The sequence below is a fragment of the Entelurus aequoreus genome, linkage group LG07 (assembly GCF_033978785.1).
Source record: "Entelurus aequoreus isolate RoL-2023_Sb linkage group LG07, RoL_Eaeq_v1.1, whole genome shotgun sequence".
In the NCBI taxonomy this organism is placed as follows: Eukaryota; Metazoa; Chordata; class Actinopteri; order Syngnathiformes; family Syngnathidae; genus Entelurus; species Entelurus aequoreus.
Window position 1 is genome coordinate 83,707,872 of NC_084737.1, and position 15,000 is coordinate 83,722,871.

Sequence of the window (15,000 nt, forward strand, 5' to 3'; positions counted from 1 at the left end):
TATTGTTGTAGTCATTCCCAGCTGAATATCAGGTCACCCCCGGCTCTCACAGCATCTTCCCTATCTGAATAGCTTCAACTCCCCACTAGTCCTTCACTTGCACTTTACTCATCCACAAATCTTTCATCCTCGCTCAAATTAATGGGGAAATTGTCGCTTTCTCGGTCCGAATCTCTCTCACTTCATGCGGCCATCATTGTAAACAATAGGGAACTTTGCGTATATGTTCAACTGACTACGTCACGCTACTTCCGGTAGGTGCAAGCCTTTTTTTTATCAGATACCAAAAGTTGCAATCTTTATCGTCGTTGTTCTATACTAAATCCTTTCAGCAAAAATATGGCAATATCGCGAAATGATCAAGTATGACACATAGAATAGATCTGCTATCCCCGTTTAAATAAAAAAAATTCATTTCAGTAGGCCTTTAACCTTAATACAAACTGATAGGGAAATCTGGCCTGTTGCTTTACAATTGCAATATTGGGTTTTAGCCATGGGAACATTTAGATTTATGAACAAAACTAAAATAATATGAATATAAAAAATAAAAAATATGTTTTTTGTTAAAATAAATAAATAAAATAAATATATTTATTGTTTTTTTTAAATCTCTCTCTTCTCTCAAATTATTGGGGAGGCCAGGCCTCCTCCACCTCTATGGAGGAGCCTCCACTGACATACATATATACATATATATACATATATACATATATATACATATATACATACATATACATATACATATATATATACATATACATATACATATATATATACATATACATATACATATATATATATATATATATATACATATATATATATATATATATATATATATATATATATATATATATATATATATATATATATATATATATATATATATATATATATATATATATATATATATATATATATATACTTAAGTTAAAGTACCAATGATTGTCACACACACACTAGGTGCGGCGAATTTATTCTCTGCATTTGACCCATCACCCTTGATCACCCCCTGGGAGGTGAGGGGAGCAGTGAGCAGCAGCGGTGGCCACACCCAGGAATAATTTTTGGTGATTTAACCCCCAATTCCAACCCTTGATGCTGAGTGCCAAGCAGGGAGGTAATGGCCCCCATTTTTATAGTCTTTGGTATGACTCGGCCGGGGTTTGAACTCACAATATATACATACACATATACTGCATGTTGGTATTTACCTCGCATGTGTAATTACTTCCTTCTTCGAGGTCTTCGAGTGCGAAGCTGTGGTGTGTTTTGTTTCCCGAAAGATTCTGGAGAAATGCACATTGAATATTAATGTGCATTGCATTAATGCTTATTAACAACTACTGTATGTAATTTAAAAAAAGCACATTCACACAGGTAATAAATAGTTAATGCACTTCAAACAGCAAGTCTTGCTCACTCACAGGAATAATGTCCGTGGATGTCGTCTTGCCGTTTGCTGTACAGATGCAGAAGTAGCTGGTGATGCCCATGATAGGAGGAGCCAGGTTGAAGGTGACCATGACCACCGCCTCTTTTTGCTGCACATCAACATACTTGGGGTACCAGTCTAGGTGGACAAAACCAGTATTTGACATTAGATAGAGAAGGAAAAAGTAGTAATACAGAAACTAATATTGACTCACCTGCTTTACACTGCAAAAAGCCATTTTTCTCCTCACACGCTGCAAAATGACAACTTGCACACATTACTACATATTATTATTATTATTACATTGCATTATATTACACGGATGCCATATTTGACACACGCTCATCTTGATCTGTTCAGTGCAGTGTCCCATTAAAACCAGCAGATGGTGCTGTTTTCAAGGTGCATGTAATAATGAGTTGCCCTTCAATTGCCATTATTTTTAGATTCATCTAGGGCAGGGGTCGCCAACCCAAAATGTTGAAAGAGCCGTATTGGACCAAAAAGAAATCCTTCCGGAGGCGCAAAAAATTAAAATGCCTTATATATCAATCAATCAATCAATGTTTACTTTTATAGCCCCAAATCACGAGTGTCTCAAAGGGCTGCACAAGCCGCAACGACATCCTCGGCTCAGATCCCACATCAGGGCAAGGAAAAACTCAACCCAATGGGATAACAATGAGAAACCTTGGAGGGGACCGCAGATGTGGGGACCCCCCCCCTGGGCGACTGGTGCAATGGACGTCGAGTGGATCTAGCATAATAGTGAGAGAGTCCAGTCCATAGTGGATCTAACATAATAGTGTGAGAGTCCAGTCCATAGTGGATCTAACATAATAGTGAGAGTCCAGTCCATAGTGGATCTAACATAATAGTGAGAGTCCAGTCCATAGTGGATCTAACATAATAGTGTGAGAGTCCAGTCCATAGTGGATCTAACATAATAGTGAGAGTCCAGTCCATAGTGGATCTAACATAATAGTGAGAGTCCAGTCCATAGTGGATCTAACATAATAGTGAGAGAGTCCAGTGCATAGTGGATCTAACATAATAGTGTGAGAGTCCAGTCCATAGTGGATCTAACATAATAGTGAAAGTCCAGTCCATAGTGGATCTAACATAATAGTGAGAGTCCAGTCCATAGTGGATCTAACATAATAGTGAGAGTCCAGTCCATAGTGGATCTAACATAAAAGTGTGAGAGTCCAGTCCATAGTGGATCTAACATAATAGTGAGAGAGTCCAGTCCATAGTGGATCTAACATAATAGTGTGAGAGTCCAGTCCATAGTGGGTCTAACATAATAGTGTGAGAGTCCAGTCCATAGTGGATCTAACATAATAGTGAGAGTCCAGTCCATAGTGGATCTAACATAAAAGTGTGAGAGTCCAGTCCATAGTGGATCTAACATAATAGTGTGAGAGTCCAGTCCATAGTGGATCTAACATAATAGTGAGAGTCCAGTCCATAGTGGATCTAACATAATAGTGAGAGAGTCCAGTCCATAGTGGATCTAACATAATAGTGAGAGTCCAGTCCATAGTGGATCTAACATAATAATGAGAGTCCAGTCCATAGTGGATCTAACATAATAGTGAGAGTCCAGTCCATAGTGGATCTAACATAATAGTGTGAGAGTCCAGTCCATAGTGGATCTAACATAATAGTGTGAGAGTCCAGTCCATAGTGGATCTAACATAATAGTGTGAGAGTCCAGTCCATAGTGGATCTAACATAATAGTGAGAGTCCAGTCCATAGTGGATCTAACATAATAGTGAGAGTCCAGTCCATAGTGGATCTAACATAATAGTGAGAGTCCAGTCCATAGTGGATCTAACATAATAGTGAGAGTCCAGTCCATAGTGGATCTAACATAATAGTGTGAGAGTCCAGTCCATAGTGGATCTAACATAATAGTGAGAGTCCAGTCCATAGTGGATCTAACATAATAGTGAGAGTCCAGTCCATAGTGGATCTAACATAATAGTGAGAGTCCAGTCCATAGTGGATCTAACATAATAGTGTGAGAGTCCAGTCCATAGTGGATCTAACATAATATTGTGAGAGTCCAGTCCATAGTGGATCTAACATAATAGTGAGAGTCCAGTCCATAGTGGATCTAACATAATAGTGAGAGTCCAGTCCATAGTGGATCTAACACCAGACAATCACTTGATTAAAGTACAGTGTTTTATGTTCCTACATTCAAACAGTGTTGCCGTTCAAACTCTGTGTAATGTTGCAGTGGCCACAATATTAAATATCCTTTAAAAAACAACAAAAGCAACTCTGCCTAGTTTTTAATAAATACTTAGGCCTACTACACCTACTGCATTTTAATTTTGGTCATTATGGTGGTGAGTTTTCTGAAGTGGTACTTGGTGAAAAAAGTTTGAGAAGCACTGTTTTAGACTCGGACAGCTAATTCTGCCTAGCAACAACTCCTATGACTTTTAACTATTTGTCAGGGGCCTTACCTTTATTAACATGCCATGAAATAGTAAACATGTGACTATTGGGACATAAACCTGGGGTGAGCATTAGGGCTGCGAATCTTTGGGTGTCCCACGATTTGATTCAATATCGATTCTTGGGGTCACGATTCAATTCGAAATCGATTTTTTCCGATTCAATGCGATTCTCGATTCAAAAACGATATTTCCCCGATTCAAAAGGATTGTCTATTGATGGAATACATAAATTTCAGCAGGATCTACCCCAGTCTGCTGACATGCAAGCAGAGTAGTAGATTTTTGTAAAAAGCTTTTATAATTGTAAAGGACAATGTTTTATCAACTGATTGCAATAATGTAAATCTGTTTGAACTATTAAATGAACCAAAAATATGACTTATTTTATCTTTGTAAAAATATTGGACACAGTGTGTTGTCAAGCTTATGAGATGCGATGCAAGTGTAAGCCACTGTCACACTATTGTTCTTTTTTTAATTTTTTTATAAATGTCTAATGATAATGTCAATGAGGAATTTTTAATCACTGCTATGTTGAAATTTTTACTAATATTGATACTGTTGTTGATAATATTCATTTTTGTTTCACTAGGTCGGGTTTGGTTTTGGAATTGGATTGCATTGTTATGGTATTGCTGTGTATTGTTTTGTTGTATTGATTAATTAAAATTAAAAAATAAATAAATGAATTAATAAATAAATAAATATATAAATAAATAAATTTAAAAAAAAAAAAAAAAAATCGATTTTTTCCCCACACCCCTAGTAAGCATGCATATTTATAAGGGTCCACAATCAATTTAAGCCTAGGAGAGGGATAGCTAGATTGTAACAGATGACTGCACAACATATAAATCATACCAAACAAAACTCAAATCAGCACTGTAGTATTTGCAGTATTATGTGTGTGCGAGAGTATGCGACTCACAGCGCGTGGAGAAGATCTTGCTGTGATAGAACTTCTCCCACTTCTCAGGCACAGGCAGGGCCATGACGGTCACAGCATAATCGGAGCCAAGGGAGAGTCCCGAGAACATGTCCGACTTGTACACCTGTAACAGGACAAATCCTCGCGTGAGTCATTTCATTTCAATCTATTTCATTCAAATATGAATACACTTGAAAATGTCCTTAATTTCCACACATATTTTGTTTAACGCAGAAAAACGTGAACATAAATGTGGAGATAGATGATGTTCAGAGACACTGAAGACTGTCTGATGAATCCAGATCAGTATTTTTGAATTCCAAAACACAAGAAACAATTATCGAGATGCAACCACGTCACGCTGTCTCAGAAAATGAAAGTACCTTGATGTTTTTGTTACAGTCCAATGTGGAGATTGATGGAACCAGATCTTTTCCATATATCCATATTTAAGTGTTACTTCTTTCCTTCCATAGTCGTATTACAAAATAGCTAGTATTCTTCCTTCTTTCTCTCTCTCATAGTAAGGTGTCGGCCTTCTAGCAGTGGAATGCAGAGAGTAGAGATAACTCGGAGTAGTCTAAACAACGGGGGTGGGAGCGAGGGACAGAGGGAAGAACACAGGAGTTCCGGGGTTTTGGGAGATCGATCTAGACTGGGCGAAGGAACGCTTCTGTACTGGATTTGGTCTCACGTTTGTCTTCAAAGCTTTGAGAATAAACCACAAAATACCAACTACTGCCTGGTGATCAATTTAAACTCCAGCTTATTTGCCATTAAAAGAACTTGGGAGTGGACAGCAGCTTAAAATCCCTGGGAGGAAGAGCTGTCTACGCAACAAGATACACTAATTTACACACAACCACTCCATGCATGTATCTCCACATTTTCCTTTAGTTTTATACAAAACATAAATGTGGCTATAAAAGCATTTCAAGATCGATAGTGTATAATTTTTCTACGTTGTCCAATCTTCAGCTCTCCCCGGATCGGTTCGCAGCCGAGTGTGAAGCGAGTAGGAAGTCTGGGCTTCCCTGCTTAGGCTGCTGCCCCCGCGACCCGACCTCGGATAAGCAGACAAAGATGGATGGATGGATGTTGTCCAATCAAATCTAAAATGTATGCATCACGGGGGTGATGTCTTATCACCCTTGATCACCCCCTGGGATATGAGGGGAGCAGTGAGCAGCAGCGGTGGCTGCGCTCGGGAATCATTTTTGGTGATTTAACCCCCAATTCCAACCCTTGATGCTGAGTGCCAATCAGGGAGGTAATGGCTCCCATTTTTATAGTCTTTGGTATGACTCGGCCGGGGTTTGAACTCATAATTTCGCCACACCTAGTGTGTGTGTGGCAATCATTTGTATTTAGATAAGGACCTTCCGATTGTGCAGGTGTGGATGGGGGAAAGTGACCACATACAGGGGCTTACGGATCCATCAGGGGAGGAAAAGAAAGGAGAGCGAGAGAAAAGGCATACAACATCCTTGCACTGCTCTGGCAGATAAGACAAGCAGGACCCCCAGCCGGGGAGAGAACCACAGAGCCGAGGGTCCAAACATTGTTGATATGCGGTTGGTAGAGGAAGAACCCCCTGAGCGGAGCAGTAGCCCCCTGGCATGTGAGCATGCTGAAAATAGACCTGCCAGCCCCCCAGTCACCCAGCAAACAGAAAAGAGGGAACCAGGAAGAAAGTGCACCACCAAGTGGCCTAGAGCAAGTGATGTGAAGACATGGCAGAAACTGGACTCAGACCTCAGTCTAGTGCTGGAGCACTCGCTACGTGGTAAAGTGGACAAGAAACTCAACCTTCTTGGGGACATCCTGTACGAGGAGTGCAAAGCTAGATTCGGTAGCCTCACCAAGAAGCAGCACAATCTACCCCCAAGAAAGGGCAGGAGGGAGGCTGAGATTGACGCCCTGGTGCAAGATCGGCGCCAGCTCCGCAGGAGATGGAGGAAAGCATCGGCAGAGGAGAAAGAAGGCCTGAAGGTGTTATGGGATGAGGTGAGACAGAAGCTGGGCAGCATGCGAAGAGCAGAACGTATTCGCAGACGCAGGAAAAGAAAGGAGAAAGAAAGAGCTAGCTTCATGAGGAATCCTTTCAAGCACGCCCGTCAGCTTCTGGAGGAGAAAAGAAGCGGGAAACTGGAAGCCACCAAGGAGGAGCTTGAGCAGTACATCAGGGGCCAATACAGCGACCCAAAGAGGAATGATCCGTTAGGTTCACCAGGATACGTCCCTCTTCCACCTCCTCCAACCACGCAGTTTGACGGCTGCCCTCCTCGACTGAGCGAGGTAAGAGCAGTCGTCAAGAAAGCGAGGTCAGCATCAGCTCCTGGGCCTAACGGAATCCCCTACAAGCTATACAAGAACTGCCCCCAAGTGCTGAAATGCTTGTGGAAGCTAATGAGCACAGCATGGAAGAATTTACTCATCCCGTCGGAGTGGCAGAGAGCTGTGGCAGTGTTTATCCCGAAGGAACAGGAGTCCCATAACATCAGTCAATTCAGGAGTATTGCTCTGTTGAATGTCGAGGGAAAGATCTTCTTTGCAGTCATGGCCAAGAGACTAACCTCTTACCTCACAAAGAATGGCTATATTGACACCAGCTGCCAGAAAGCAGGAGTACCAGGTTTTCCAGGATGCGTGGAGCATTCTTCAATGATTTGGGCACAGATCCAGAGGGCCAAGCAGGAGAAGAGCGACCTCCACGTGGTGTGGCTTGACCTTGCCAACGCTTATGGTTCTGTCCCGCACAAACTCATCCAGTTTGCATTGGAGTTCTTCCACGTCCCTGTTTCCATCATCAACCTGGTAAGCAGCTACTTCAGGGACTTCCAGATGTGTTTTAGCCTCCAGGATTTTACAACAGGTTGGCAGCGTCTGGAAATAGGCATCGCCATGGGGTGTTCCATCTCCCCAGTCCTCTTTGTCGCAGCTTTTGAAATCATCCTCCGCGGAGCCCGCCAGACTGTAGGAGGAATGAGGCTGCACACAGGGCAGAGGCTTCCACCACTCCGAAGCTACATGGACGAGAGGCAGGTTGGTCCACTACCATCTACCCTGTAGAAGTAGGCTGTCGGGGCTTCGTCGGTACATCAACTATAAAGCTGCTCCGAGATGTGGGAACGACTGGGGCAAAGCTCCAAAGGGAAACTAAGGCCCTTGCTGAGGAAGCAGAAAAGGGAAGCTTCTGGTTGTGGCTGAGGAGGAGGGATAAGTACTGGGGGTCAAGGCAATAAGATGGGTCAGCTGCAGGGGGTGGCAGGGAGACGTCCCTGCCACCGCTCCGCCACCAGGAGGCGTTCCGGGGTTAAAGAGAGCGAAACTCCAATGAGCGGTGGTCCCCGGCTGATGACCCTGCACCTGACCCAAGGCGCTGTAGGAGGCGCGTCAGGCATACTTGCCCAGCAGAAACAACACCATATCTGTACAATCAATCTAACTTTAACTTTTAAATTTATTTGGATAAAAACAAAACAAGAATTGAGGCGATACATGATTATTATTGGAGAACAACAATATAAAACCACTTAATGCTGAGCAATGAAACACATGTACCGCCACATTTTTATTTTTATTTATTAGAGACGTCCGATAATGGCTTTTTTGCCGATATCCCGATATTGTCCAACTCTTAACTACCGATTCCGATACCAACCGATACCGATATATACAGTCGTGGAATTAACACATTATTATGCCTCATTTTGTTGTGATGCCCCCGCTGGATGCATTAAACAATGTAACAAGGTTTTCCAAAATAAATCAACTCAAGTCATGGAAAAAAAATGCCAACATGGCACTGCCATATTTATTTATTTATTTATTTTTTAACATGCCTCAAAACAGCAGCTTGGAATTTGGGACATGCTCTCCCTGAGAGAGCATGAGGAGGTTGAGGTGGGCGGGGTTCGGGTGGGGAGTAGCGGGGGGTGTATATTGTAGCGTCCCGGAAGAGTTAGTGCTGCAAGGGGTTCTGGGTATTTGTTCTGTTGTGTTTATGTTGTGTTACGGTGTGGATGTTCTCCCGAAATGTGTTTGTCATTCTTGTTTGGTGTTGGTTCACACTGTATTTGTAACAGTGTTAAAGTTGTTTGTACGGCCACCCTCAGTGTGACCCGTATGGCTGTTGACCAAGTATGCATGTATTCACTTGTGTGTGTGAAAAGCCGTAGCAGTGCATTTAAGGTTTATTGGCGCTCTGTACTTCTTCCTACGTCCGTGTACACAGCGGCGTTTTAAAAAGTCATACATTTTACTTTTTGAAAGCGATACCGATAATTTCCGATTTCCCATTTTTAAAGCATTTATCGGCTGATAATATCGGCAGTCCGATATCGGATATCTCTATTATTTATCTCCCAAAAGGACCCAAATGTGGCAAGACAGGCATATACAGCTACTGTACTTTACGTTGTCTAATAAGATATAAAATTCATGTATCAGTGAAAAAAAACAATAATTGCAGAGATATCAGAACATGATTTTCCATCTGAGAGCAACATTAAAATATTCACTTTTACATGTATGTTGTTTTTTTCATCCAAAACAAGAAACAAATGTGAACATTTTTGCTTTTCATTGCAGATTGACAACGCACAAGCGTTTTATCTTCACAGTAACCGTTATGACGGTGCAGAATTACATCGGTTTATAGAGGGAAAAAAAACGCAGGAAAACCACGAAAAAGCCTTCGTTGATGTGTAATTGCCGGGAAAAATACCGTTTGAGCGTGTGAAGCTGAGAGTGTGAGGTTTGGCTGGAAGAGAAAAAGCTGACAGGCAAGACCGGACCCTCCCAAGGACTGCAAGGACACCTGGAAGCCTCGCAGGAACTCGATACCTGCAGAAAAGAAAAACTATAACTATAAATACATGATAACATCTGTATTTCCATCTAGAAAATGTCCATCTCTCTCCTCCCTCTATTGTGCGCCGTCACAGCCCACTACTCTAACCTGCCTCCTCAGAATCAGAACCAGAATCAGAAGTACTTTATTCATCCCCGAGGGGAAATTGAGATTTTCAGCGCAATCCCATTCAAGATCAGACAAACATTACAGGGAGACAGAAAAAGGATCGCTGCCAACTTCTGGCGGCCCTTGAAAAAAAGCGTCAGAAACAGGTAAACGTTGGGGAGGGGGCGGGGGAGAGTAAAAAAAAAATTCAGTCAAAAGCAAGACCCCAGGGAGTGGGTCCAGACTGAGTCCAAGGAAATAAGCCTTATAGCCATAGCACGCATAAAAAGTTACATAGAATCAACAAAACTTGCAACAGAGGGGAGGGAGTGGGAGCTATGGAGGGCCGGCTGCTGCTGTACAAGCGCTAGTCAGCCGTCCATCGCCCCTAAGAGGAATCAAGCTGTGGTGAAAGCGTGGGGTGGGGGTGGTGCATATGCGCACACAGAATGTGGGCAATGGCCCGACCCCTGCAGACGGGGGTAAGGCCATTTTAATTGGAGCCACCTGGGCTCCCCTATGAAGCAGGTTTCCATTAACAGCTTTTCTCTCTGCTCCTCTGGGTAAACCCGTATGTTTTGTGTTCTTGGTTCCCTTTATTACGGTTTACAATAAACACTATTTTTTTTTATCGGCGTATAGTTTGTTGTCACCCCTCATTTTTGTTGTGTGCAATGAGCGATCTGGGACACGTCATCAACCCGGACAAGCCCCCACATCACAAGTCACTTTTTTCTGTTCACATTTCAAATAATAATGATAATGATGAATGATGGATTAGATTTATATAGCGCTTTTCTAGACACTCAAAGCGCTTCACAGAAGTGAGAACCCATCATTCATTCACACCTGGTGGTGGTAAGCTACTTTCGTAGCCACAGCTGCCCTGGGGTAGACCGACGGAAGTGTGGCTGCCAGTTTGCGCCTACGGCCCCTCCGACCACCATCTATCATTCATTCACCAGTGTGAGCGGCACCGGGGGCAAGGGTGAAGTGTCCTGCCCAAGGACACAACGGCAGCGATTTGGATGGTAAGAGGCGGGGAGCGAACCTGCAACCCTCAGGTTTCTGGCACGGCCGCTCTACCCACTACACCATACCGCCCCAAAGAAAGTCCTTTCTTATTCACACATACTGAAAGTAAGTGTACTTTGTGGTTAGAGTGTCCGCCCTGAGATGGGTAGGTTGTGAGTTCGAACCCCGGCCGAGTCATACTAAAGACCAAAGAAGCTGCTCACTGCTCCCCTCACCTCCCAGGGGGCGATCAAGGGTGATGGGTGACAATCATTGGTACTTTAACTTTAACTTAACATTGACATACAGAAAAATAACTGCAGGGGAGGTTTAGTGTAGTCTGACATGATCTACGGCAGGGGTCACCAACGCGGTGCCCGCGGGCACCAGGTCGCCCGTAAGGACCAGATGAGTAGCCCGCCAGCCTGTTCTAAAAATAGCCCAAATAGCAGCACTTACCAGTGAGCTGCCTCTATTTTTTTTTATTTTATTTATTTACTAGCAAGCTGGTCTCTCTTTGCCCGACATTTTTAATTCTAAGAGAGACAAAACTCAAATAGAATTTGAAAATCCAAGAAAATATTTGAAAGACTTGGTCTTCACTTGTTTAAATAAATTCATTAATTTTTTTACTTTGCTTCTTATAACTTTCAGAAAGACAAATTTAGAGAAAAAATACAACCTTAAAAATTATTTTAGGATTTTTAAACACATATACCTTTTTACCTTTTAAATTCCTTCCTCTTCTTTCCTGACAATTTAAATCAATGTTCAAGTAAATGTATTTTTTCTATTGTAAAGAATAATAAATAAATTGTAATTTAATTCTTCATTTTAGCTTCTGTTTTTTCGACGAAGAATATTTGTGAAATATTTCTTCAAACTTATTATGATTAAAATTCCAAAAAAATATTCTGGCAAATCTAGAAAATCTGTAGAATCAAATTTAAATCTTATTTCAAAGTCTTTTGAATTTATTTTAAAATTTTTGTTCTGGAAAATCTAGAAGAAATAATGATTTGTCTTTGTTAGAAATATAGCTTGGTCCAATTTGTGATATAATCTAACAAAGTGTAGATTGGATTTTAACCTATTTAAAACATGTCATCCAAATTCTAAAATTAATCTTAATCAGGAAAAATTACTAATGATGTTCCATAAATTATTTTTTTAAGTTTTTGTCTTCTTTTTTTCGGTTGAATTTAGAATTTTAAAGATTCGAAATTGAAGATAAACTATGTTTCAAAATTTAATTGTCATTTTTTTTCGTGTTTTCTCCTCTTTTAAACCGTTCAATTAAGTGTAAATATCATTAATTATTAATAATAACATAGAGTTAAAGGTAAATTGAGCAAATTGGCTATTTCTGGCAATTTATTTAAGTGTGTATCAAACTGGTAGCCCTTCGCATTAATCACTACCCAAGAAGTAGCTGTTGGTTTCAAAAAGGTTGGTGACCCCTGATCTACGGAATGTGGCTATAAGTTTGGTTGAAATTGATTGATTGATTGATTGATTGAAACTTTTATTAGTAGGTTGCACAGTACAGTACATATTCCGTACAATTGACCACTAAATGGTAACACCCGAATAAGTTTTTCAAGGTGTTTAAGTCGGGGTCCACGTTAATCAATTCATGGTAGATATATGGTAAGATGGTAAGATATAGAATGACACATGTTGTCATGTCTGTGTTAATCATGTTTTTGTTTTGCTTGGGTTTTGGGCTCTTTTTTTAGTTCCTGGTTGCACTTCCTTGTTTGGTTTGGTTTCCATGGTCACCCATTAGTTTTCACCTGTCTTGTCACGCACCTGTTTCACATCCTCATGTCACGCACCTGTCTCACGTTTTCACTAATCAGGTCACCAGTATTTAAGGCCATTGTTGCCAGGCAGTCGGGCTGGCGACATCCGTCAAGACTTGGTCTGTGGCGTGGTTTGTTCTCCCGTGGCGCAAAGGAATTGGACCAAACGTGGCGTGCAGGTGAGGACATGTTTAATATATTAACTCAAAAAAGGCTCAAAAGGGGATAAACAAAAAGCGCTCACAGCGGAGGGAAAAAAAACTTGACTATGAAAACAAAAGGCGCGCACAATGGCGGAAGTACAAAACTAGACTATGAAAACAAAACACTAGCACAAAGGCAAAAAAATATGAACAATAACACAACTTACTTGACATGACAAGAGGAGCAAAAGGAAGAGCAGCATGGATCATGAGTGTGAACAGAGTGATGTCGCCAGCCCGACTGCCTGGCAACAATGGCCTTAAATACTGGTGACATGATTAGTGAAAACGTGAGACAGGTGCGTGACATGAGGATGTGAAACAGGTGCGTGACAAGACAGGTGAAAACTAATGGGTGACCATGGAAACCAAACCAAACAAGGAAGTGCAACCAGGAACTAAAAAAAGAGCCCAAAACCCAAGCAAAACAAAAACATGATTAACACAGACATGACACATGTACAGTATGTCTAGGGTTCGGATCAACACACCGTATTGGCTGGGCTTCCAGGAGACAACCACAGAATCCAAATTAGGGTCCGAACTGGGTACAGACTCAATGTTGATGTCGTGCGGTGCTTGAACGAAGTGTTGACACAAACGAGGGTCCTCCTCTCCGAGCAGTCGAACGCACGGCCAAGGAATACAACCTGAGGACACAAAATATATGAACGTGGCTCTCGAAACTTTAGGGTTCCTGGTACAAGTCCAGCTTTGGCCATCAGAGTTACTTTGGTTGTGTCTTTGGGAAAGGCTCTCAGCCCACCTGGCTCCCAGTGCCCCCCTACACGGGTATGGGGGACTACAGACGGAAATGATTGGCATCTTGAATGCTCGACGTGTTTCAAAGTGCACCACATTCTTTTCTTTCATTCTGATAGAAAGGCAGTGAGGATTCCACTTACTTCCTAAAGTACCTTTCAAGCCAAGCACTTTGTCCACTTCATCTCTGTTTATTCTGCAGTAGTGACATCCTGGTCCTCCCTGTAGGTGGCAGAAGTACACTGTAAAAAATGGTTAATTTACTCTAAATTTTTACTGTAATTTTTCTTTTTTTTTAAAAATAGTTTATAAAACTGTAGAATTGAAGACATTATCTGTAAATAAACAATCCGCCTGTTATTCTAAGTAATATGCCAGTAATGACAAACTATGTATATTTCTATTTTTTTTTACAGAAAAATACCAAATGAATTATACATAGCATTTTCTGTTTTCTTACATTACTTTCAAATCCATGTAAAATTACAGTAATTATCTTTCATTAAATATGTAGCTTGCTATATAAAAGTCTTTGTCCATACTAACAATAAAGGTATTTTTCTGCAGAACTGTTTGCATCGTCACTTTATTAAAGGTGGTTGATCTTGACAATTCACAAAAAAATCTAAAATAACTGAATTTTTCTGTGGAACTGCCAGCATTGTCACTTCATTAAAGGTGTTTCATCGTAATCATTTGGAAAAACTCTGTACAATAAAGGTATTTTTCTGCCGAACCGTTTGCATCGTCACTTTATTAAAGGAGGTTGATCTTAATAATTTAGTAAAAATGTGTAAAATTACGATATTTTTCCGCGAAACGTTTCATGAAAATGTCTGTAAATATAATGTTTTTGATCATTATTTGGTTTACAATGTTTTACTTTAATTTTATGGTTTTCGTTTGGCAGCCGTAGCTGCCAGTAGATGACCGTTTTTTTACAGATTTTTTTTTTACAGTGCATTTAATATATGTATTAAAAGTTATGTTGTACACACTTACTGAGACAAAACACCTGAGGCTAGTCTTTGTACTACTTCTATATATTTACCGTAACCGTATTTTCCGGACTATAAGGCGCACTTAAAATCCTTTCATTTTCTCAAAACTCGACAGTGCGCCTTATAACCTGGTGCGCCTAATGTACGGAATCATTTTGGGTGTGCTCACAGACCTCTACGCTATTTTATTTGGTACATGGTGAAATGATGACCAGTAGATGGCAGTCAAACATAAGAGATACGTGTAGACTGCACTATGACTCAAGTAAACAACGCCAAAACTTCATATGTTCCATTGAAAATATAGAACATTACACACGGCGCTCAAAAATCTATCAAAATGTTTTAGTAGGACTTTGGTAAGCTATGAAGCCGCACCGCTTGATGGATTGTACTGTGTTTTGACGGAAC

General features: G+C 41.0%; 1 protein-coding gene across 2 annotated transcripts in view; it reads right to left on the reverse strand.

The window, feature by feature from the left end:
* The window catches only part of si:ch211-207e14.4 (interleukin-17 receptor D), a 37,985-nt gene that overhangs the window by 8,652 nt on the left and 14,333 nt on the right, over positions 1-15,000 (reverse strand). The window contains exons 2-8 of one of the 2 annotated variants that reach the window (XM_062052307.1): positions 13,732-13,810; positions 13,318-13,476; positions 9,571-9,689; positions 4,842-4,965; positions 1,653-1,691; positions 1,431-1,576; positions 1,218-1,292 (exon numbers count right to left, since the gene is read on the reverse strand). In XM_062052307.1, the coding sequence (XP_061908291.1) occupies positions 1,218-1,292; positions 1,431-1,576; positions 1,653-1,691; positions 4,842-4,965; positions 9,571-9,689; positions 13,318-13,476; positions 13,732-13,810 (741 nt within the window). The remainder of the gene's footprint in view (positions 1-1,217; positions 1,293-1,430; positions 1,577-1,652; positions 1,692-4,841; positions 4,966-9,570; positions 9,690-13,317; positions 13,477-13,731; positions 13,811-15,000) is intronic. The other variant, XM_062052308.1, reaches the window with a different exon arrangement.